The 26,133-nt window shown below is 43.0% G+C and overlaps 1 protein-coding gene across 3 annotated transcripts in view; it reads left to right on the top strand.

The window, feature by feature from the left end:
• The window catches only part of stk10 (serine/threonine kinase 10), a 101,974-nt gene that overhangs the window by 35,188 nt on the left and 40,653 nt on the right, over positions 1 to 26,133 (top strand). For all 3 annotated transcript variants that reach the window (XM_080748466.1, XM_080748465.1, XM_080748467.1), the window contains 4 exons: positions 15,891 to 16,040; positions 22,064 to 22,136; positions 23,273 to 23,467; positions 25,545 to 25,626. In XM_080748466.1, the coding sequence (XP_080604592.1) occupies positions 15,891 to 16,040; positions 22,064 to 22,136; positions 23,273 to 23,467; positions 25,545 to 25,626 (500 nt within the window). The remainder of the gene's footprint in view (positions 1 to 15,890; positions 16,041 to 22,063; positions 22,137 to 23,272; positions 23,468 to 25,544; positions 25,627 to 26,133) is intronic.

Here is a 26,133-nt window from a genome sequence, read left to right as displayed (position 1 = left end):
GACCCAACAGTTTTGAAGATATGGCTTATAGAATGATGCCATGCTGAAATAGGACTTTTGAGATATTCAAGTTTTAAATAAATTTCTAACCTGCAATGACCTGACTCCGCCACATGGGGAGCAATCTTCAATTCAATCTTCAATTCAAAGAAGCTTTATTGGCATGAGAACACAAACGTTTACACAGTGGTGGAAAAAGTACCAACATTTTATAATAAAGTAAAGTATCAATTCTGCAATGTAGAATCACTCTGTTACAAGTAAAAGTCCAGAATAAAAAATGTACTTGAGTAAAAGTACAAAAGTATTGGTATCCAAATGTACTTAAAGTACCAAAAGTAAAAGTACAAAATGTTTGAAAATAGCAGATCTACAAGCTCACAACGCGTCGCACCGCAATGCGTTGTGAGCTTGTAGATCGTCTATTTTCAAATAGCCTTGGTATAACATAGGGCTAAAGTGGTTTATGTATGTTTTAAACTTTAGTTATTGCTCTCTAAAAAGATAATGCCACAACAGCATCTCAAGCATTATTGGGCTAAATGTAAAGACGCTACAGTGCGCCAAACGTGAAGCAGTTTAACCAATTTGCTACATACGTCTACACAAACGGTCAGATTACAAAGATAAATTGCTTAGTGAAGGCTCACAGATGTCACCATAGGGTACGCTCCAGCAGAATGTCCCGTAATGATCGTATTATTTAATGAGGAGCATTTTAATCCGATCGGTCGTCGTTTCCTTAAAAAGGTATTAATGTATCTAAGTGCAGTACACCTCGCAACCGATGGGGTCGCATGGCTGAAAAACAACAGAAAATGGCATCTGATCGGATTAAAATTCAGTTTATTAAACAATACGAAAGATACGGGTAATTCTGCTTGAGCGTACCATACTGTGACATCTGTGAGACTTCAGTAAGCACGTTATCTTTGAAATATGAAGGTTTTTGTAGACGTACGTAGCAAATAGGATTAACTGCTCAACACGAGGTTGAAGTGAACTTATTACGTGTGCAACAGGGCTAACTGTGCTAAATGTAGCATAATCAGTGTTTGTGTAACTTCAATCAGAAGGATTATTTGACCTGATAATAAAACACAATCTACAGGCTTAACCGCCTCGCGTTGTGAGCTTGTAGAAGAGAGCAACAATAGAGTTGGGTCACGTTTTATTTGTTTATAGCCTGCAGCTAGCGCTGCAGCTAGCGCTAGCTAACGCTAGCTAGCGTTAGCCGTTAGCCACTCATAGCCAGTCAACCAGAATAGTCTACTCTAAAGTCAACTTTCCGACGGCGAGTGAACGATTGCATTCCATCCATGTTTTCTTGGCTGTCAATTTATTGTCAAAAAAAACAAACGCCCTGAACGTTAGAATATTAGATAGTTTAGGACGACACTGATCTATTCAATGCTAAGCTAACTCAGTGACAAAGGAAGCTTCCGCACCGGAGCATACGTCACAGACGTCTCCAGGCCGCTCCGGGATCATTTCACCAGCGTAGAAGAAGAAACAGCGGAAGTCAAGAACGGCGGAAGAATAATAAATAATAATACACAAAATCATACATTACGTGGTTAATAATTGTTCATTTGGAACACACGTGGCATTAAATTAATGGGATAAATACTGTGGGTTGCTTCGCTAAGTAATGGAGTCCCGATATTACCGCATTTGGCTACAAACGGCTAACAAAGGCTGGCTAGTTAGCATTTTAGCTAATATAAACTGGGAGGACTAACAGAATTATGTACCGATCTCTCACATTAATTAAAAAAAGTCTTATTTACATGCAGAGTTAAGCTCTGGCGTTTAAGTGAAATGTAGCCTAGATATTATGAGATGCTGTTGTGGCATAAAAAAAAAAGGGCAAAAAAAAAAAAAAAAAAACATTTTGGCTACAGGGAATAATGACAGTCCCCGAGATGACTAGCTGCTGGGGGTGCTGGGACACAAATGTATACTGGGTTTTACTGCGCATTATCTCCTCTGACTTTTTCTTTTCTAAACATCACACTTCTGTCTTTTTAACCCATTTAGAACGGGTACACATTATAGTGTATTATTATTCTATGCTTTAACTATTGAAAAATAGCAGATATACACCGAGTGCCGCGCTGCGAGCTTGTAGATCTGCTATTTTTGAAAAATCATGAAAATTTGAATTCTGATATGATTCTATTAGTGTCTTTTGAATCCTTCTTAAGGTTTTTGGAAAAACCCATGTTTCTTTGTCAGCAATCTGGCTATAGCCATGGTCAAAGAAAAGGTCCTTTTCACTTAACTGAGTTAGTCTGTTCTTGAGAGACTACTATGTCAGTGGTTTTCATGTGAAGGACCACCAAAATTATATGTATTTGGCCACGGACACCCATCTCAAAATATTGTATCAGGGACCCCCCAGATGCAAATATTTGTGTTATAAGCATTCGCTTTAAAAATACATATATTCAAAGATGTTCACAAATTCACAGATCTACAAGCTCGCCGCGCTATAAGCTTGTATATCTGCTATTTTTCAATAGCTAAAGCATTCAATAATTCTAGGCCTATTAATGTCCCTCTATCCTCTGCCCCCCTTTTGTCTGTTCTGTTGCCATTCTTTCCCGCTTCCCATACTCCTTCTCTTACTCTCTCTCATTCAGCTAGCGGCCACAAAGCTACAAAATGGCCCTGAATGGTCAGCTACTTAGCGTCGAGGAATTCTGTATCGATCGGTAATGATTGTTGAGGCAAACAGCGTCGGAGACACTTCACGTTATAAGATGGAAGTTTAATTCATGAGCTCATGGGAGAAGTACTTTAAACATTCAGGGTGTGGACTGTGGGTACAGTAGTTCTCTGAGGAGCGCAGCGAGAGAGCTTAGTGTATATACTAAGTTAAGAGAGGAACTTGCTTGCGTCAAGGGACCAAGCTGTGCCCAAGACAAGACACACCAGGCCTGTGCCGTGGCATCTTCCTGACTCTATTCCGTTGGTTAGAACAGTGGTTCTCAACCTTTTCAGGCCCCAAAATAATCATATTTGAACTGGGGACCACCTGCCCTGACGAGCACTAAGAGTTGAGGCATTACATTTTGTATAACACGGTTCTATTTTCACAAATTTCTGCCTCTAATATTTGAGAATTTGGCCAAAGTTTAATTTGTCATTTTAGAGGTATTACAAAGTACTTAAATTGTCACTTAAGAAATGTGCCTATACCCTCTATACAATTAAACGTTTTTTTTTTTTTTTTTGCTGTTGAGTGAGAAAACAGTGTTGCACATTATGGAAATCATCTGGGGACGCCCCAAAATAATTTGGGGTCCCGACCCACAGGTTGAGAACCACTGGGTTAGAACATATCAAAAGTGAAAAGAGTGATTCTACCAGAATAAAGGTATCTATCTATCTAGAATTATTCCACTGTAGGGTTAAGCGCACAGAGAACTGGATAGACAGAAGTGGACAAGAAAGAGTTTTTGTTTAAGTTTATGAGCAGGAATTGTGGGCAGAGGGGCATGGAAATGTTTAAACAAAACCATATGATTGATTGATTGACACATTCATTGCGTCTCTGGAGCGCTGATACAAGTTGTGTCCAGCTCAACTTTGATTTTTTAACACGTGGCGGACACCGGGCACGGCAGGCAGCAAGCTTCGGCCTTCATGCTGCTGGCTTCCGTTCACAAGCGTAATTTGTATAGGGTTGATGGGTTTGATAAACCCAAGGGCCCCCCTACTGGTGACAGTATTATAAATACATAGGCTATTATATCGTCGTTGTCGGGTGAAAAACCTTGTATGTCCAAAACCGTTCGTTTTGCATTTTTCATTTTAAAAGTGATTTAAACTAGTGAAAACAGCCGATCTACAAGCACACAACGCCTCGCACCGCGAGACGGTGTGTGCTTGTAGATCTGCTGTTTTCACTACATTTGTGCGACGGCCTTGTACGATGAAGCAGGGCTTTGCTTTGCGAAAGAACATACACATTTGAAACTTGGAGATACGAGGTTTACACCCGACAACGACGATATGTATTTTGTCATTTCCAATATATTAGGGGTCTCTAATCTCCTAATCTATGGGCCCCCCTCACAGCAGTACAGGGCGCTTTTGATCTGAAAACTAACCCATCTAACCCTAACCCATGCAGAATAAGATCTAATTTCGCCCCTGCTTCCGTTGAAAATGACTTGGAGCATGTCGATTCAGCGCTGCTGGTGTGAACGCAGCATCTCTGTTTGTTTACCCTTGTGTCACAAGTGTCAGGTTTTCAAGGTGTGGCATAAGTGACATTTGCCCCCCAGAAGGAAATGACTTTGTTTTGACAGCGTTATCGCTCCGCACCATTACATCAGATTTAGGAGAGCTATTGTGCTCTTGTTTCAGGCCAGACATCTGATCACCAGATGATACTGCCCATCTCCATTGTTCATTTGAAAAACAGGTTTATTCATTTTCATACGGTCATAGTTTAATTCAAATAGTGTTTCAATTAGCCAGATTAGCCAGATTTAATACTAAGTAATAATAATAATGAAATCTGGTAATTATTTAAACAGTGTTATGCTTTGGAATTGGTCAGCAGGGATCTAAGTCGTAGCCAATGGGCTGTTATCTTGCTTTTAAGTACTGGTCTACTCTACACTGAACTTGTAGTCTTGCCGCATCAACTCCGCTCCTATCATGCCTCTACGCTCTAGAAAAGCTCTAGAAAGCCGTCACACATGACGGAGTCCCCTCGCTGTGGGAATTCCCCCTGCTGTGTTTTTACTGGCTAATCCGTGTCCTCACACAGCTGTCGATGCTTCGGCTACTACAGCTAACCAAACATAACGCAGAGAATGGCACTGAAGCTGGACTGGCTTCTATCTGTCGGCGCTTTGCTGATCAAGAATTGGTCCACAGAAAGCTTTTTATTAGAGGAGGAGCACTATGGAAATCGCGGCCTGCCGGCATGCTTGCACTGCGGCATTTATTGATGCTGTCGTTGCCGTGCTCAAACGTTGTCATCTCATCTGCGTTTATTATTGGCACAAATAGCTGAGTTGAAACAGCGGTCAAACATCAGGTCGTAAATGACTCGTGTGGCTGTCACGATCATGACATTTTACATGACAATTAATTGTCACTCAAATAATTGCGATTAACGATTTCATTGTGTTTTTGTCGTTGACAATTACATTCCTGTTTGGCTTGTAGGATTTGAAGTTGCACAAGGCAATTATGACACATAACCTAAATATACAAAGAAATTACTGACATATTTGTCAACTTTATACTTAAAAAAGAACATTGATAGTGGAAATAGCCGATCTACAAGCTCACAACGCATCGCGATGCGACATGGTGAGCTTGTAGTTCTGCTATTTCCACTACCTTTTGAAAGTGTTTGAAACTATATTAACATTTCTCAACATGGAAACGATTATGACGATCATGCAAAATAATTGCGATTAGACGATTATGTAATAATTGTGACAGCCCTAATGACTCCAGTTGTCAGACGAAGCCAGGTGAGATTAATGAGCATTGCTCCTCTTCAAAAGCAAAACTCTTTTATGCTTGAAGGCAACCAGAGCGCTCTGGCAGGAGAGAGCGCTGAAGCGTGATGCTCGACTGCTGGGAAGAGGATCGCTCCGGCTTGTCTTTACCTTGAGTGTGGTTAGATTTAGATGTGTCGGTAGTCGGTACAGTCTATCTTGCACATTGGCACACACACACACACACACACGACTCTTGGCAGTGGCACACCTAAATCCGACACACCCACCATTATTAATTTTATTACCTGCAGCTGTGCATTGCTTTCCTAGACAGCATGTTTTTAACCGGCTGTAGTTTTGAACCTGAATTGGTAAACAAAGAAACATGTCAAACCCTTTTGACAGGTAAACACAGCTGAAGGTTATGACGTTAAGTAGGACGGCTGGTGAGTTTCGTTTACTGTTGGTGCTTCTGTGCCAGCAGGAAGTTAATTTGTACGGGAGTTGTCCATGCTGGTATTTTTATTAAAACGTCATCTGTATATTTGTATTGGTATTTTATTTATACTTATATATATTTGTTGATGTTGATTACATACTGTTTAAAATAAAAATAAAAATATTTGAATGACAAAAAAAAAAAAAAACGTCATCTGTGTTTACCTGTCAAAATTGCCGCTGTGGAAGGGTCTGTTATTGAATCAATGAACGGACCTAGTCATTTAGCGTTAAATGAGAATCCTGTGATCTGTACCAATTATCTAGACATAATAGTAATAATAATAACTAGAAAAAAGCCCCTTGCGGGGGCTTGGTCCCTTATGTAAAAGTCCCCTGTACCCAGAGATGGATACAGTCCAGAGGGCAGCAAAGCAATACAAATTTAGGATAGCGCAACATTAAATATGCAGTTTTTTCCAAAATGCAAAAATATATATATAGGCGATCTGTAATTTGGTTAAACATGGATATTTCTGTAACTGTAGAGAACACACAGCATATTTTGTGTAGGCAATTTTATTTCAGTTCTAAAAAGGTGTAATAGTTGTGAGTGACATGGCCATGAACAGTGACATAGGTAGTACAGTAATTAGGTACACATACACTCTCACGGGGGAATGCATTTTTCCTAGAAAAAACATCTATAAAAACTCACCCTCCGGGAAGGTGAATAATGTCTGTCATTAAAAGTGCGGTGCTATTCGGGCAAAAGTAGATGAATTGTAGAGTTTGTAACAGTTTATTGGCATGTTGAATGAGTGACAGTGATCGAATGAGTGAATGTTCTGTTATTTAAAAGAAAAGAAAATTAAAGGAGTTCGGTATAAACAATGTTGTCAGTTGTTCCCTCGTCATTACCCTCAATGAATACTTTGACATTGCTGGCCCTCTTTCCCCTGGAGAAGGCTGTGTACAGTTGGCCATGAGCGAATACTGGTTGAGGCAAGTAGATGCCAACTCGTTCATTCTCTTGGCCCTGACCTTTATTGATGGTAACAGCGAAAGCTAATCTGATAGGGAACTGTCGTCTAATAAAGGTGAAGGGAAACTCATCACTTCTGTCATGGTGAGGTATCCTTGGGAGGAAGATTCTTTCACCCCTGTTTGTGCCTACTGCAATCTCACACGCAATGACTTTGTCCATCATCTGCAGTACTACCATTCTGGTGCCATTTTTGAGAGTGCGGTCGGGACCAGATTGCAGGTTTCTAAGAAGCATGACTGGTGCTCCTAGTTTCAACTTCAGGTTATGATCAGGGATTCCAGATGGTGTCAGTGAATTGAGGAATTCCATAGGCATAGAGTCCTTGTAATTGTCCTCCTGAACAGAATCAGCTGAAAAGTACACTCTCTCTTCTCCGGGGAAGTCAGTCAAGCAGCGGTTGTTGATTTCTCTGATGTTGTTGTTCAGAGGAGTGTACACAGTGCCTTTGAGAAGGTTGTCTTTGTCGACACATCCATTTTGCAGGTCAGGAAAGGTGTATGAAATCAGTGTATTCAGGTCCTTAACCAAGTGGTGTGGTGGAATGTGGACCTGAATTTCGGTGTCCCCTTGCGTGTGTTTGCCTTCTCCTAATGCAAGGAGATAGTTTGAGAACTCTTTCTCAGCTGTGTCTGTCCTCATGTTGGTGTTGAGCTTGTGTTGTTTGATGAGTGGATAGAGTGGTGACATTTGTATGCAAGCTGTAACTATCTGGGCCCTGCTTGCTCTTTTGAGAATGGGGAGAGTCTGCCTAGGGTCTCCACCCAATAGGATAGCTTTGCCACCCCAAGGTTGCTCGGACTGCATCAGGTCCCTCAGTGTTCTTTCAACACACTCAATGTTAAAACGATTAACACTGAAGATTTCGTCCCAGATGATTAAGTTGCTGGCTTTGATTAGCTTTGCCAGGGAGGACTCGGCTTTGATGGCACAGACAGAGTCTTCAAATATGGGGATTGGGATCTTAAATCGTGAATGAGCGGTCCTGCCACCCTCGAGGTTTTGAGCAGCCAAGCCTGTGCTGCCGACACACAGCACAATGCCATTGTCTGCTCTAATCGTAGCTGCAATAACCTTAAAAGTAAAGGTTTTTCCATATCCTGCAGGGGCATTCAGAATGAACTGTCGTGTGATGTTGTCTTGTTTTGGTGTGTGTACTGCTTGATAGACAGCATCACAGAGCGCCTTCTGTTCCACATTCAGCTTAGGTGTCAGCAAGTGTACAATTTGTTCCTGTTCCATTGTGTTGAAATCTTCAGACCTGAAGATTTTTGTCAGCTTTTCCTGCTCAGTCAGTGCTCTTGGTTGTGGCATGTCCTTGTAGTTGGATAGACTACCCCCCATTTGTGAGAGCTCATCATCAATTGCAAGTAGTACCAGATTTTGTATATAAACCTTGTCTACTGCATCTTTGGGGCACCTCTGTGCAGTGGCTTCCTCGTGAACAAAGTCATCACTGAGCTGTTCCACGAATTTTTTGAACAGATGTGTGGGCTGTGATGGGTGACAGTAGTGGAGGATGATGGCAAAAGTTTCTCTGACTTTTTTCGGGGATGCGTAGGTTGAGACCTCATGCATGGCGGTTATCCATTCTCCATCATCTTCAAGCAAGCCCATGGCTAAAGCTGTGTCTTTGAACGTGTCATAGTGGTTGCCGTCACACACCTTAAGGTCGTCATAGGTCTGTGGTCCCCTTATATGAGCCAGAAGCAGTTTTAAGTAGAATCTCTCTCCTTGGTGCACTGACACATTGGACATCCTGCCTATTGTCCTCGGAATGTCTCTGTTCTTGGGTGGGTTCACTCTTTTCTTCCACGTATGGGTGTTGGTCATCCAAGTATAGTGTTCTGGAATCTCCTTGTAGAGATATTGTCTTGCATTGGGGTCACTGCTGTTTAGGGCAAAGAAGGCCAGCAATGTTGTGGGTTTGGCTGCTGTTAGGGCCTCCTGTGCATGGCCTTCTCTGAAGATGATATTTTGCTGGCCCTCTGTGTGGATGGCGAGAGTGCTGACAGCAGGGATTCTGTCTTGGATCTTGTACTCCATTGTTCTCCAGTGTGCATCATGTGCATCAATGGTCCTGGCATTAATGAATTTGGAGATCTCATCTTTATCTTCAATGTTGACAGTGCCAACATCAACTCCCTTGTGGATATATTTATACAGGTATTTGATGGTGTGAAAGGAGCCGACAAATTCAACGTTGAGGTGGCACTTGTACTTGAGAAGGGTGAAGGGGTTGTAAGGCACAACGTGGCTGCTGTCAAAAATAAAGCCATCTTTATTTGTATAGGTGTGACCGTCAATGGGCCGTCTGTACTCTGGGTAGCCATGACCGTTATGTGGAAGTCGAGTGCTGTGACAGAACGGTTTTGGGAAATTCTTGCTACAGACGCCGTTGACCATGCAGGGGCTCTTGGAGTTTGCTGTCCCACAGGGGCCATGGAGCATGAGTTTAGTCACCAGGCTATACAGCTCTGGCTCCTTCTCTGGGTCAGGTATGTCTGCTCGAATTATTTGATCTATGTCATCCACAGTCAAGATCTCATGTAGGAGCAGCAGGATGTGGGCATGTTTCAGTCCTCTTGTCTGTCCCTCAATGGTGTGTACTCGTGCTTTCATTTTCCCAAAGATCCCCTGCTTTATGTCGTTGAGGAGACCATCCAGACTCCATTTGAACACTTTGTTGACAATGTCTGGTCGGTCACTGGAGCGCTGTCCTTCAAATATGTTAAGGAGTACACCTTCACCGTTTTGGTTTGAAGTCATCGTTATGAAGAGGTCAAACTTCCTGTACTTGGTTGCTATGGCAAGGGCATCTAGATAGTGCTTATAGAGGTATCTGGGGCTCCCAGTGTGTGAAGATGGAAGAATGAGGTGTTGACCAACTCTGGTTGCCACAGTATGTTCTGGAAGGTTTGGCTGAGTACTCATGACGTCAAGCAGACCTGAGTACTGGTGGGTTCTGTACTTGTCCTGAAGTTCTTTAGTCCTGTAATAGCTCATCCGAGAGGCTTCAATTTTGCTGTATTGATCACAGAAGTATTCTTGAGTAAGTCTCCCTGACTTGAGTACCGTGTTGAATGAGTTGGTTCTCTGTTGTAGATGGAATCTGAAGAACTCTTGTTGAGAGACGGGTTTGCTTGAGTTTGAATTAACCTTCATGATGGGGTTGTCGATGCTGAAGCCAGCATCTCCATGTGGCAAGATCAAGGGATAGGTGGCTGGGTCATACATAGGGTGGAGTGCATTGATTCGTGTAGTCTGTCTTTGATTAGGTGCATCAGCTGGAGTTCGGTATAGTATAATGTCCCTAGGTGCTGTCTGGTCTCCTGGTGCCACAACAACAACGTCAGGGACATCAGGGTTATGGTGTTTCTTCTTTGCCCCCTGGGAGCTTTTGGACTTGAATACCATTTTGAGTTCCTGAGTTGGGTTTGCGTTGAATATTTCAGCTCCGGTTTTAAAGAATTTGACTAATGGGTTAACCGTTTTTAATTGATCTTGAATCATGGTCAAAGTATCTTCCTGAATAAGTCCGTCTCCCAGAGCCTGATCAAGGCGGTTCTTAATTTCATTCTGTTGATCAAAGACAAAGATTTGTGCAAATTTTGGTTTGTTTATGCTGTCAGGAAATACTGCTGAGGGAAGGCTGTGGTACATTTGGCCACTCATCTTGAATATTTTTGGAAAACCTTTTAAGTCCACTATCTTCCCAGTGACACTTTTTGAAGCCATAGATACTAACCCATTATACTGCCTGATGTTGTCCATGAATTGCTTGGATTGTTCAGAGTTCCTGTCAAACAGGGTCTTTAGTGCAGGAGGGGGATCCTTGAATGGCTGGAGTTGGATCTTTCCATAACTACAACAGGCACTGAAGGTTATTTTACCGTGAGAGGTTTTGGATGTTTCCCAGGGGAACATGATGGCATTGCATGAAGTGCAGACACTGTCCATTGCAGGTGTATGAAAGGCAACAATTTCTGTGAGCTGTTGTGGTAGTGTCCAGGCTCTCCTGAAGTGTTTGTCCTTTAGTTTTCTCCTTTGAGATGGATTAGAGTGTGTTCCGTATTGATGGTCTTCACAGCGTCGTTCTGCAAAGTGAGATTGGACAACATGCATGACTTATGAATAAAGTGATTTGGGGAAAAGTGTGAAATGTGTGACTAACATAGCATTTGTAAAGAAAAGTATTTACTTTTGTTGGGGGGCGTCTTTGATGAGCGAGACTGCCTCTTTCTGTGGCGGCTGCTGTCATTGGGATTAGCTGAGAAGTGAGTGAAGACAGGGGGGAAAAATAATTAGGGAAATAATAGTGTACAGTTGATGTGATATGGTGTAGGACAGTGTTTGTGACAATGATGTTGTTTTGATAGAAAATCTGTCAGTGTGTTGGGTACCTGTTGCCTCGGTCACTTCCAATGACAGGGTGTGGCTGTTTCCCGGCTGTGGTAGTGTCGAGGCTCTCCTGAAGTGTTTGTCCTTTAGTTTTCTCCTTTGAGATGGATTAGAGTGTGTTCCGTATTGATGGTCTTCACAGCGTCGTTCTGCAAAGTGAGATTGGACAACATGCATGACTTATGAATAAAGTGATTTTGGGAGTTGTGAAAAGTGTGAAATGTGTGAATAACATAGCATTTGTAAAGAAAAGTATTTACTTTTGGTGGGTGGGGTGTTCAATGATCGAGACTCCCTCATTCGGAGGCGTTTCTTGTCACTGCATGTAGCTGAGAATTGAAAAGAACATTAGTGGAGAATTAAAGAAATATATATAATAAAGTATTTCTGACAATATAGTTTGTGTATGCATGATCTAAAAGACATTATGTGTAATGTACACAATGCAGTAGGAATTGGTGGATAGTAATTTGTATATTTACTGTACCTGTGGCCTTTGGCTGCACAAATGGGTCACTCTGTGAGATTGTCTGGCTGCTGGGCTGATTGCACCCAGCTGAGATGAGAAATGAGATGTGTATATTACCCACAATATAAAGGGGCATCACAGTGTTTAAAATGTATTTGGTAATATTTGAAATGCTGTATTGCAACAGCGAAATAGTCGGTGTTTGAGCAGAGCATGCATGAAGTTGCAAGAGCGTGATCATGTCGGTGTAGGAATGGATGTGTAACATAGTAATTGTAATTTAGATTTAATAAAAAGAAATGTGAGAATGAGTGATATAATGCAATAGAGGAATAATTGAAATAGCAAAAGTACTTACTTTTGGAGCGAGACTGCCTCTTTCTGTGGCGGCTGCTGTCATTGGGATTAGCTGAGCAGTGAGTGAAGACAGGGGGGAAAAATAGTGTACAGTTGATGTGATATGGTGTAGGACAGTGTTTGTGACAATGATGTTGTTTTGATAGAAAATCTGTCAGTGTGCTGGGTACCTGTTGCCTCGGTCACTTCCAATGACAGGGTGTGGCTGTTTCCCGGCTGACTGGTCTGATCAGGGTTATCTGAGAAGTTAAATAGGAGGATAAAAAAAAAAAAAAAAAAAAAAGTAAATTGGAATGTAGAAAAATAAGTGTTTGGGTAAATATGTCATTTGACTTTCTCTTCCGACTTTCCATACAATGCACAACTGAAAGATTTGTATATTGTAAACAATATACTATATCTGTAATATATAGAATATAGAATGTAGAATAAAGTATTTGTGACAATATAGTTTGTGTATGCATAGTGTCAATGACATTATGTGTAATATACATGATGCAGTAGGAATTAGTGGATAGTAATTAAGTATAGGCCTATTTACCTGTAGCCTCAGGCACAAATGGGTCACTCTGTGAGATTGTGTGGCTGCTCGTCTGATGGCATCCAGCTGAGATTAGAAATGAGAAGTGTATATTACCCACAATATAAGCAGGCATGACAGTGTTTAAAACGCATTTGGTAAATAATATTTAAAATGCACACACAATAGATGGATAGTAATTAATACACAAATAAAATGTGCATGCAGGCAGAACAATTCATTCATATATTATATATCATATACCATATGTTGAAAACATATATATAAATTGTGTAATTATTTAGTGCTGAATTTGTTCTGAATAGTGCTTAAACTACATTGATTACACACACACACACACACACACACACACACACACACACACACACACACACACACACACACACACACACACACACACACACACAAAGTTAGGAATGCGCCTGGGGGTGGAGAAGTGAGTTTGCTATAGGGGGGAGAATGTTTATGACACACCAAGCAGCAGGGTGTAGGAACATAACAATGCACATCGATGTTGTGTGGGGGAGTAGACCTACACACACACACACACACACACATACACACAAATGCAACACTTACACGAATGACACACACTGCACGGAGCATCAACGGACGTCGGACGTTGCCGTTGGTGTTATACACCGAATCGTGACCTATAGAAAACGGTGGCTGCGATGTTTTAAATAATGTTTATGTCATTTCTACACAGATGTTGTTTGTTTTAGGTAGTATACACACGTGTGGTCGGCGCGCGCGCGTGCGTGCGTGCATGCGTGCACAGTCATACAAATGAGGGTGAATAAAGCAACCAAAAAAACATCACAATCAAATAGAAGCACGACACAGTACACCGACGTGTTCTGTCAGCAAGTATTGAAAGAAAGTGAACAAAATAGAAGCACGACACAGTACACAGACGTGTTCTGTCAGCAAGTTTTGAAAGAAAGTTAACAAAATTGAAGCACGACACAGTACACAGACGTGTGTGTGGTCGGCGTGCGTGCGTGCGTGCGTGCGGAACAGTACTTTTACCTAAGTTGAGACATTTCAGTACTTTTCCACTCGGAGCATTAACGGACGTTGCCGTTGGTGTTATACACCGAAGCGTGACCTATAGAAAACGGTGGCTGCGATGTTTTTAATAATGTTTATGTCATTTCTACATAGATGTTGTTTGTTTTAGGTAGTATAGTATACACACGTGTGGTCGGCGCGCGTACGTGCGTGCACAGTCATACAAATGAGGGTGAATAAAGCACCAAAAAAAACATCACAATCTGTCAGCAAGTATTGAAAGAAAGTGAACAAAATAGAAGCACGACACAGTACACAGACGTGTGTGGTCGGCGCGCGTGCGTGCGTGCACAGTCATACAAATGAGAGTGAGTGAATAAAGCAAAAATCACAATCTGTCAGCAAACTATTTAAAGAAAGTGAACAAAATTAAGTAAATAATCACCTGTTGTTGATGCTTCTGCTGCCGTTTCTGCTGCTGCTGCTGCTGCTTTTGCTTTAACCACGCGTAAATAGTGTTTGCGTTTTTGACGGCCAAGGGATGTCTTTTTTTTGCGTCCCATGTTTTTACACGGGAGGTGTAAAAGGAAGATCTGTCCCTATAAAGGCGATGTCGTTTCTTGAGTGTTTAATTTTAACAATAACAGGTCCTGTTTTGTTTGCTGGTTGTGTCTGTGTGACGATAACTCTGCCAGTACAACAGCTGTTGGCACATGCGCAGTTGGTAATGGGTGGTCCTAGCGGGCAAAATAGCTGGCTAAAAAGCGCCTGAATAATTTTGTTTTATATTAACTGTACGCTAATGTAAGTACATTGATGGTGGCAAATGTGGCTATAACGTTGGCAGAGTGCTGATCAGTACATATGCAAAGCGTGGAACCTCTAGGATTAGTGGTTTGCTGGGAATAGGGAGCAAACGCCATTGCCACTCCATGGACGGACTCCATGGACCCCTTCTCCAATTAAAAGATGTAAGATGTTGTTATTTTGAGGCCTAACTAAGTAAATGTTTAACACTGGTTCCTCTCATGTTCCCTTTTACCTTCACTACTTGCCTTCTCCTCTCCCCCGGTCTTCTAGCCTGGCTCCAGCCAATAGACCCGCCCACTCTCTGAGTGAACTGCATCTCTTGGTCTGGATTTGTCATATGACGTGTTTCTTGCTACCGAAAGCTTCTCAAACCGACCGAAACCGACCAATGAAATCAATGCAATGCGGAGGAGGGGCGCGTCTAACTTTTGAAAATCAACAGAAACAGTGGAGGGAGGGGTGGCTGCGTGGCTCACCAGAGTTCTTAATTGCTCCCTTTGAACTTCAAAAGGGCTCCGAACTGCAGTCATTGATTGAGCCATACAAGTGTCGAATAGCTCGTTAGTGATTCTCTCTAATCAATGAAACATCAAAGACAATGACCTGTTTGGTGCATGTCATTGAGGGGAGGGGGAGGAGGGAATGTTTTGTGTGCAAAAGTCAAACACAACCCCTCCCACCAGATCTCTTGTGATTGGGAATTTCAAATTTTAAATCCCCTCCCCTTTTCAATCAAATAGAATGGCCACAAGTTCAGACTCAAGCCCCAGCGTAGAGTCTGAAATCAGGCTACCGGTCTTCACCTCCTGTGGTCTTCCCTTTCCTCTCCCCCACACTCACCTTATACTGTACTGCAAGGGTCTTCAACTGGGGGTCCGGGACCCCTAAGGGGTCCTCAGAGTTACTACAGGGGGTCCTCCAAATCTTTGTGTGATAAACCCTTTTTTCCCCTTTTTTATATGAACCACTTGAACCCTAGTGTCCATATTCTGAGAACTTAGCAGAAAAAAAAAGAAATAGCTGCGAGGCGTTGTGAGCTTGTAGATCGGCTATTTTCAAAGAGGTTTGGTGTAGAGGGGGAAAAGAGCAGACCAAGTACAGAGTTCAAGTGGTTAAATATCTGAAAACACAAATTGACATGAATCCAAAATACACTGAGGATCGTGCTGTCAAACAATGAAACTGTTGTGGTGGTCCCTGCTTCATCTGTCTCTCAACTAAGGGGTCCTTGGCCTGAAAACGTTGAAGACCCCTGCCGTACTGTATCACCACCACACCTCTCTCACCCCTCGTCTCTCTCTCTCTCTCTCCATCTCCCCCCCCCCCCCCCCCACCATGCAGAGTTGGACCGTGGGCTGACCGAGCCTCAGATCAAGGTGGTCTGCCGGCAGATGCTGGAGGCTCTGATCTACCTGCACAGCATAAAGATCATCCACCGAGACCTGAAGGCTGGCAACATCCTGCTCACGCTGGACGGGGACATGAAACTTGGTACGGATTCACCTTTCTGTGGGTTGTAGTAGGGATGGGACGATAATCGATGCTATCGTTTATCGTCATAAAAAAACAATCATGATAACCGTATCGTGGAGATTTAATTTATCATGAAATGCACTGGGATCAATTCACCTTTTATTTGCCAAGCTGCATATCCGGTACCACTTAAACCCTCTTTTGGCAAAACTTACTTATAATATATGTACTTTATAGTCTTTTTTTCCACTCTCTATCAAATGTCTTTGCCAAAAAATTGCCGATCTACAAGCTCACAACGTGTCGCATTGCGATGAACTGTGAGCTTGTAGATCGGCTATTTTTTGGTAAATGTTCCGCCCCAGGATAATGGATTTTGATTATCGTGATCATAATCGTAAATCGCAATTTCTTTTGTCACAATAAGCGTGATATGAAATGTTCATATCGTCCCATTCCTAGGTTTTAGATGATGTCAGTTCTCTGCTGCAGTGAGTTGAACCCGGGCCCTGTTTCTATTTTGTCATCATGCATTTAGTCGTTTTGCCAATTCCCCCCATGTAGACCCTGTCACTCACTACTGACCCCAACTGTTTGGTCTTGGGGAGGGTTTTTAGACAACGATGTGTGTATCATCTGACACTGAGGAGTTTCACTGGGAGGGGGGCATAACGCTTGCGAAGGAACACGCTATCCTTCCCAGTTATCCTCCCTGTAGGAATAACCTGTAGGAGTCGCTATAGTGCAGTGACGGTCCGGATATACAAACGTATATTCGTCCCGCCTGTGAGTTAAGCCCTTTGCACACAGGACAGTTGCGTTTTCTTTCGTTTGCGGCATGAATAAAACGCATTGGATTTGGTGTGCAAGGCTGTGCGGAATCGGCGCTGCGGATCCAAAAAGGAGTCATAAAAGGAGTGATGAGTTTTTTACCGCATGCGACAAGACGCACGAATCGAACTGGTTTCGATCGAGAAAAAAACGCACGGCGGCAGCCACTCGTCGCACGGCTTAAATCGGAGCCGGTGTGCATGAGGTCATAGAGAATCATTGTTTTCTTTTCAAAAAATTATATTGTCCGTTATATCCGTGCGGTTAAACGCGCCTGTGTGCAAAGGGCTTTACCCCTGCACCACCTAGGCATCCAATTGATCTACTTTTGTGTGGTCATACAGACAAACTGTAAACTGTAAGTACAAACAGAAAGCTCAACCTTCAGGCACGCTGTAAAAATGGTGCAGGAGTCGGGAGACGCAAGTTGATTGGGTGTCACTGTCTGCCCACGGCAGCAGCTTTATGTCGTATACGCAATCCTTTCTCTACGGACAGTGCAAGCACCGACTAGTCCTCTACTCGATGTGGTGACCCCAGAGGGTGTCATCTTAATGATCCTATTTATAGAATCCTAAGAAGCAGAACACACTTCTCTCCCTCTGCCCTAGAACACTGATGCGCTCTCACATGCCTTTCCAGAACATTGGCCTCGGCTCCACTTCAACTTCTGAACCCTTATGTTACCGGGAGGCAGGAATACATAAACATTATAACACTTCGCACCTACTAAGTTAGGTTAATGCAGTGTTTCTCAACCACTGTGCCTGGGGACCTTTGGTGTGCCCCTGAGAAGGGTCAAGTGTGCCCCTTGAAACTGCTTGAAAGTCAGTATTGTATTTATCATTTTAAAAATGATTTAAAACTAGTGAAAACAGCCGATCTACAAGCACACAACGCCTCGCACCGCGAGGCGTTGTGTGCTTGTAGATCTGCTGTTTTCACTACTGTTGTGCGACAGCCTTGTATGATGAAGCAGGGCTTTACTTTGCGAAGAAACGTACAAATTTGAAACTTGGAGATACAAGGTTTCTTCCCGACAGTGACGAGATTTACACCCCTGTATTATGTTGTTGGGCCCATGGATTCTTGGGACATGAAAAGTGTGCCCATGCAGAAAAAAGGTTGAGAAACACTGGGTAAATGCATTTGATTAGTTATGCTAACATGATTAATGATTAATCGTGATGAATTAAACGTATCGCCAATAATAATATGCATTTATTCGTGTGTCCTATCACGTTTCGTTTTGGGCCGAGGCCATCGGCAGAGCCCATCTTGTTGGACTGTTTGACTAATTCTCAGATAAACAGCACATTCTCCTTGCTCGCCGTCAGTTGACTTTGGAGGATGACTCTTGTTGTCCCTTGGTCTCACATGAATGTTGATACATGCATTCATGCACATAGTGTACACGCACGCACGCAGGGGCGTCACAAGGGGTAGGAAAGTGGGACTGAGTTACCAGGGCCCAAGGTGGAGGGGCCCTAGTAACTTTAGCTATTGAAAAATAGCAGATATACAAGCTCACGGTGCCGCGCTGTGAGCTTGTAGATCTGCTATTTTTGAAAAGTTGTGAAAATGTGTGCAAATCTTTGAATACCGGTATGTATTTTTTTAAGCGGACATTTGTAACTAAAATTTTGCTTCCGGGGGGGGGGGGGGTGGTCCCTGGAACTAAATATTTTGAGATGGGGGTCCGTGGCCAAATTCATATCATTTTGGGGGTCCTTCACATGAAAAAGTTTGAGCATCACTGACATGGAAACATGGGTTTCTTGCACACTCTTTCACAATTTTTCAAAAATAGCAGATCTACAAGCTTGCAGCGCAGCACTCGGTGCCGCGCTGTGAACTTGTATATCTGCTATTTTTTCTTTGTACCCAGGGCCCAGAATTTGGTGTGACGCCCCTGCACGCACACATGCACACACACACACACACACACACACACACACACACACACACACACACACACACACACACACACACACACACACACACATAGTGAGGCCCTCTCCTCTCCCCCTGTTGAAGCCCTGCAGGACGAGGACCATGTGAGAGCATTGTGTGGGAAAGCTGCATTCTGCACAATTTTCTCTCCTTTTTTTTTCTCCTAATATGATTTATGGCCCTATCTGAACACTCTGCCTGAAGACCCCAGCATTCCTGACATTGTGTAGCCAAAGGTTTCCTACTGTACTGTAGCCAAGTGGTCAGTAGGATTCCTCTTAAAAAGCGCTGGTTCTCAAACCTTTTCATATCAAGGACCCTTAGATTAATATCGTTTTGGCTGCAAACCCCCTCATCTGAAAAGACTTTGAACCAGGGGTTCCCATACGAGATCCGTGTAGTTAAAAAAACGTTTCGAAGATATTCCAAATTCTTCAAATGTTTTGGAAAATAGGCCCATCTACTAGCTTACATGGCGATGCGTTGTGAGCTTGTAGACTTGCCTATTTCCTAATAGCCAATGTACAGTATAGGGCAAGGGTCTTCAACAGGGGGTCCGGGACCCCTAGGGGGTCCTCAGAGTTAAGTATTGATGGTTCAAGTGGTTAAATATCTGAAAACACAATTGACATGAATCCAAAATACACTGACGATTGTGCTGTCAAACAATGAAACTACCGTATATGGAATCTATGATAAGGTTGTGGGGGTCCCTGCTTCATCTCTCTCACAACTAATTGGTCCTTGGCCTGAAAACGTTGAAGACCTCTGATATAGGGTTATAGTGTAAACTGATTTTGATGCCCTCAAGGACCCCTGGGGGTCCCCGGACCCCAATTTAAGAACCACTGTGTTCTTGTAGGATACAATCCCAGCTATGCTGTGCATGCTGACGTGAACAGTCTTTGACGTTTCTGCGAGAAGGTTCGTGTCCAAGCAATTATAGATCAATATTCCTAATCACTTTTGCTTTTTGCCCAGGCATACAGTATTTCCCCAGCCAATCTTCATCTTCATTGGGTTTGACCGTTCCTTCCTGTCTCGGGGGGCCTTTTCACAGTGCCTCGCATAACTTTCCTGTAAGACACCACAGCTAGATATAATCACTGGGAGTTGCCTCCCTGAACTCGTTAAGCCACGACACTGAGTCATTTAAAGCCCTCCGCAGCTCCCCAAACTGTGTATTAATTCCAAAAACGAGGCAGCAATTAGATGTCGTTGCCTTGAGTTTTAAACGTATCGGCTCGCACCGCGAAGAGAAAATGATCCGTCTGCGTGTCGCAGTGGTTCTCGGCTGGTTTCACACCAGGACGACCGTCAATTAAATACAGTCATCTGCGATCCTGTTGAATCCACTCAACGGGTCGCAGCACGACACGTTGTGAGCTTGTAGATCTGCTATTTTCAGAGCGCAACACCGGAGTGCAACGAGACATAAAATAACTTTAAATTGTCAATATATTTAGTCTTAGTTTTCATAACTTAGTTTTTATTTAGTTTTTAATTCGTTTTCATCAGTTAAAAAATATAGTCGACCAACATTTTCCGTCATAGTTTTAGTAGACGAAATCAACACTATCTTAACGGGTTAAAATGATTGTTCCTGGTCTGAGAAAGACTAAAGGTCTCTTGACATCACAGTCAAGGCCTCCGTGTTAAAGAGGACCTGAGGGTTTATGTGGGTCTGATGCAACATGTGAGCTCTCAGGTGCACTGCAGAAACCTGTACATAAGGTCATGAGGGTGCCACAACAACAGGTAAATTGTTCTGCCTTCTGCCTCAGGCACTTTCACTGCGGACCAGAGATTTCAGGTTACAGAGCAAATATGGTCTTTGTTTTAAGCAATACCGTCGAGGCACTTCGCCTGGAGCTGTATCAGCACATTGTCGTTGATTACGTAAGATCTCTTTACTGCCAGAAAATATTGATCTCTGGCCATCGCTTTGGTTCATGTGGGAAAAACTGAAGAATAACCAGTACGTTATTGGAGGCATGAAAGTTTAATCCATAAAGTAGGCAGACAATATAACAATAAAAAGGTGCTTTTGGTTCATGCCATCGTAATTTGTTTAATTTCTGGTTGCCCATACTGTTACATCGGCCCCAAAACGGCCCAATGTTTTCTAATGATGATGTTCAGGTGATGAGTCTTAAGGCTACATATACACGAAGATGCACATGCAGGTTAAGGGACAGGTTGTGCTGTAAAGTCATAATTTCAGGAAATATGCGTATTGGGTTGAACAGACGCGTTGTACAGACAGAGACGCAAAGCCGTTGTCTTCAGATGTATTCACTCTGGGAGCCGGTTTCAGAGATGTGTGTGGCAGAAAGGTCTAAACTATTAAAACTGACTCAAATTCACCTAAAATCGTTTTCGTATGGACAGCGCCTAAGCAAGGTTGATGATCAATGGTCATACAATATTATTCGTAGAGTAATTCTGTAATGCACCAGGGTGTTGGCAGAGACACATGAAACATTAACTGGTGTGTTGCATAACACCATTTAGTGTGTTTTAACAAGAAAATCCTTTCTGCAACATTCCAGACTGTGGCAGAGCGAATCCCATGTCTGACCGGACGTTCAGGGTCATTTGCACTGCAGGCCACGATACCAGACTAGACGCAAGTCGCTGTAGAACAAACACGCCCGTCTTTGTGTCTTTGAAATGATCAGATTGCTCTTGCTAGAGTCGAGTCCCTAAGGCCTAACGCTGCATGCTGTACTTTGAGTCCAGGACCCGTATCTCATAATATTCTGACACGGAGACATTGCGTTCGGCGCGAGCCAACAATATTTCTATAAGCCCAGGGTCGTGTTTGGGAATGGGGAACAGCTTGTTTAGGACAAACACGACACTCTGCGTTATAAATCCAAATGAGTTTGGCTTTGCGTCTCTCCTGCAGTGTGATGTCATGACATCTTTACGAGGTAGAAACATATCTGTCTGTCTGTCCCCACAACCAGAGAGGTGGGAGGGGGCGGAGGAGGGGTACTCCACTATCAATCATTGTCTCTCACAAAGACGTGGTGTTGTGGAATGTCTTTTAACTCCTGCCTTAACCACATGAACCCTTGCTTCCCTATTCTGGGCATGTCATAACGGGTGAACATTCATCAAAAAACAAGCAAACACGGTGAAAAAGAGCAGATCAACAAGCTTGTAGATATATTAGTAAGTATTATTACAAAGTGGCCTACAACAAAGTGGTTAACCCTGTCCCTTTCCACTCTCCCTTTTTTCACGCACAGCTGATTTCGGCGTGTCGGCAAAGAATAACAAAACCTTGCAAAGGCGGGATTCTTTCATCGGAACGCCGTACTGGTGAGTTGGACATGCATGACCCACTTGGGAATAAAGTGGTATGCTGTTTTGTACAAACTGAATTATAGACGTGTGACTAAGAATATACTTCCTGTTTCCTGGAAAAAGCACACAAATGAACCCACCCACACCACATATAGACACACAGACACAAGAGTTGCAGCTCAATGACTCAAAAACATGCTGAGAAATCCAGTTCTAAGGGTAGGCCCGTGTGCACCTCTGGACCTTGCCCCATAGGTCATTTCTATGAATATGCCAGTGAACAGTCACCCATTGACTGTTCACTAGTTTAGCATCCGGAATACCCTCCCAGTACAATGACAGCTTAACCCTGCCCTTTTATGTTGCGCAACTCTCAGAATAGTTTCAAACTCTCCGCAGTCCTTTGAGTACACCTTTCACTGAGCGCACCGATTGACTGAGTCAACATGAAACTGGGATTGCACACTCAGTGCTAGTGCTAACATGACACCACTTGAGTACATTCAAGAGTTTGGTGTTTGCCAGAGGCGCTTTGCAAATTATCGGCAAACAAAAGTTGACACGTGAAGCACGCCTGCTATCGACATCAGATCATTCTGTGGTTGTTATCAGCTGGAGATATAGATATGATTGTAATTATCACCTTAAGACAACACTCGAAAGTGAACAAACAATTATAGCAACACGCTAAACCCACATTATGGCCAGTTGGCCACACCGACCCTTTGTTTGATGTGTTGAAAAGGTGTCAAGTAAACTGTTAAATATGATAAGATATTTTTTACAATTCCTTAGCTTTTTGAATATTTTTGACCCGATGCTAAGTGTCTTCTAAATCCTTTTTATAAATCAGTGGTTCCCAAACTTTTTCATGTCAAGGGCCCCTAAAATTACATGTATTTTGCCGCGGACCCCCATCTCAAAATATGTTGTTCCAGGGACCACCCAGAAGCAAATATTTGAGTTACAAATGTTTGCTTTTAAAAAAAAATATTCCAAGACAATAGCAGATCTACAAGCTCACAGCGCAGCACTCGGTGCCGCGCTATGAGCTTGTATATCTGCTATTTTTGAATAGTTAAAGCCTTAAATAATTCTAGGCCTAAATGTAATGTAACCTTGGCCTTGTCTGCTGTGTGTGCGTTGCTCAGGATGGCTCCCGAGGTGGTGATGTGCGAGACGATGAAGGACGCTCCGTACGACTACAAGGCAGACATCTGGTCCCTGGGCATCACGCTGATCGAGATGGCCCAGATCGAGCCTCCGCACCACGAGCTCAACCCCATGAGGGTGCTGCTGAAGATCGCCAAGTCTGACCCGCCCAGCCTCGAGCAGCCACACAAATGGTGCGTTTTTTAAAAACTGAACGCATGAAGCACAGTCACGGTCGCATGTTACATTGTCGGATGTGTCTTTCCAAACTGAAGCGCTCAGCTCTGTTGTGGAGAAAGAGGAACACGGCCTATAATAAGATCTCTGTATCCATACGTTTCCTGTGTCCCATGAGTAGTTGGGGAAAGTGAGCCGAGTCTTTGACCAATCTGGGAACTAATGCTTACCAATAGCTTTCTTCACAAAATGTGTTCATAAAGGTGTCTGTCTACTATCACCTCTGAATTTTTTCCAACCCAAGTGTGAGAGCCAATCAAAGTTGGGGTCTCATTGACTTTACTATACAGGACAGTAATACAAAAATAAAATCTGCTTTTCATGATTTCTGAATCCAATGCAAGCTTTGGGCTAAAAACGGCCCCCACAAAACTGTGAAAAGTGATGACTAAACCATAGTTTTGTGTGGGGGCCATTTTTAACCCAAGGAATGTTTTTCCTGCAAAACAAACGCTTGCATTGGATTCAGAATAATGAAAAACCCCTAGTTTGACCCCTCACTTGCTACTTAAAGCAGATTTATTTTTTGTATTATTTTCCTGTATTGTAAAGTCAGTGAAACCCCAACTTTGATTGGCTCCCACAAAGTTTCCCAAGAGAGTTGGGTTGGAAAAGATTCAGAGGTGATAGTAGACACATTTGTGAAGAAATCTATTGGTAAGCATTTAGTTCCCAGATTGGTCAAAGCCCTTGCGTGAAATGTGGGCAATCACTTCCTGTTCCTCTTAGCAGTTTCATTCTGATTGGTTGCCGTTTCTGCTGTGAGCCTCTGGCACCTGAATCTCTGCATGGCGATTACATGGTGCTTTGTTGAAGTGATTTGAATCAGCTGTGTGGAGGAAGTGGAGCACACATTTCCCCAGTAAACTCCTTGGGAAACTTGTGGACACAAAATATTAGGGAATAGAATCAAGAGGGGTTTATTTGTCCCTCAATTATACAGGTACAAGCAGTGAAATGTTTGATGCCTATTAGCATGTAACTATCTTTAGCTTAAGCTTTCTCACAATACAATGCGACGTGCTGTGAACTTGTAGTACTTTACAGAGTACAACAAAGTAGCTATATAGGGCTTAAAGGGATAGTCCACCCAAAGAATTGATTGCTCACTCCATGGAGACTTGAATGCATAGAGATTTTTTGTTTTTGTCGCATTCCTAAGCCAATAATTTGATGGCCAGCTGCATAGACATAAAAAGGTAGACGCCTCCTTCATTAAGGCAAGTTTCTGGAATTCTGAAGCACACTTCCGCGTGCGTCACAGAAGGGGAGTTCGGTAGGCCAATCAGATGCAGGGCTCCTTTTTCACTTCCAGCGGCGGAAGAGGTATCTAGCTTTTTATATCTATGGCCAGCAGTGGTTCCCTATGGAGACACAAAGAGCATGCTTTGTTCCCTATGGAGACACAAAGAGTCCTCAAATTATTATCATAAAAAATACAAAATATCTATGAATTCAAGTCTCCATGGGGTGATATTTTTGGGGGTGAACTATCCCTTTAAGTGATTAATGCACATATCTCAATTGTCTCAGTACTTAGACACATATTTTATTTTTGGATTTGACAGTTGAATTAATAATGAATTTCTATATCATAGGAAGAGCCGTGCATCAGACAGACTCATTATCACAGCCTCCTCCTTCCCTGCATTGCACTCTCTGGCTGCTCCAAAACCCCTAAAGCCACAACTCACCAACCAGACAGGCCTTTTAACGGCCGCTAAGCTGTGGCTTTTCCAATCACTTTTATCATAAAGATTTTACGAGGTCCTGAGTGTCCCGGAACCGTCTCGATTTATGTGCGGAGGTAAAGCGCTGAATGCAGAGCTCTCTATTACCGGGGCGACTGTACTGTACAGCAACCAACGCAGCATTCCTGGAAGTGTTTGCCGTGTCAGGAGTTATCTGAAGGCGAGCAGCCTGACACCCCTGCTGCCTTCGTCTTTCTCTCACCAACACCCCTACCTCCTCCTCCTCCTCCTCCCCTCCTCCCCGTCGGTTTGATTAATGCCTCTTCTCTGTGTTTACTTTAAGGTCACGGGAGTTTAAAGATTTCCTGAAGAAGTCTCTGGATAAGAACCCAGAAACACGTCCATCTGCAGCTCAGCTCTTGGAGGTACCTACTACGCACGCACGCATGCACGCACGCACGCACGCACGCACGCACGCACGCACGCACGCACACACACACACACACACACAAACACAGGGACGTGCAGAGAATGTTAGAGAGACATTGGCTGAAATTTCTAAAAGGGCCTTTTTGGTGAAAATATCGAAAATAGCAGACCTCCAAGCTCACAACGCGGCGCAGCGCAATGCGAAAATATTGAAAATAGCAGACCTCCAGGCGTTATGAGCTTGGAGGTTGGCTATTTTCAATACTTGATAACACACTAAACTAAGCATAAAAAAGGCAATACTGAAGATGTGGCGTAACGGCATGGATTTCTACAAAGAGAGGGCAATGCTTTCAACATAAGATGCTGCATTCAAGTTCAGGAGAGTTTGGCAATTCTCAAGGCAATTCTCTTGAATGCTGCCTTCAGGTATGGCATGGAAAGAGGGCATTTGTATTTCTTTCACCATAGTAAAAACGGCATTCATGGTCTGGAGAGGGCAC

The sequence above is a fragment of the Nannobrachium achirus genome (assembly GCF_963921795.1).
Source record: "Nannobrachium achirus genome assembly, chromosome: 19".
NCBI classification, from domain to species: domain Eukaryota; kingdom Metazoa; phylum Chordata; class Actinopteri; order Myctophiformes; family Myctophidae; genus Nannobrachium; species Nannobrachium achirus.
The sequence above is the reverse complement of the archived record's forward strand: the minus strand, read 5'-3'. Positions and strand labels throughout refer to the sequence as shown.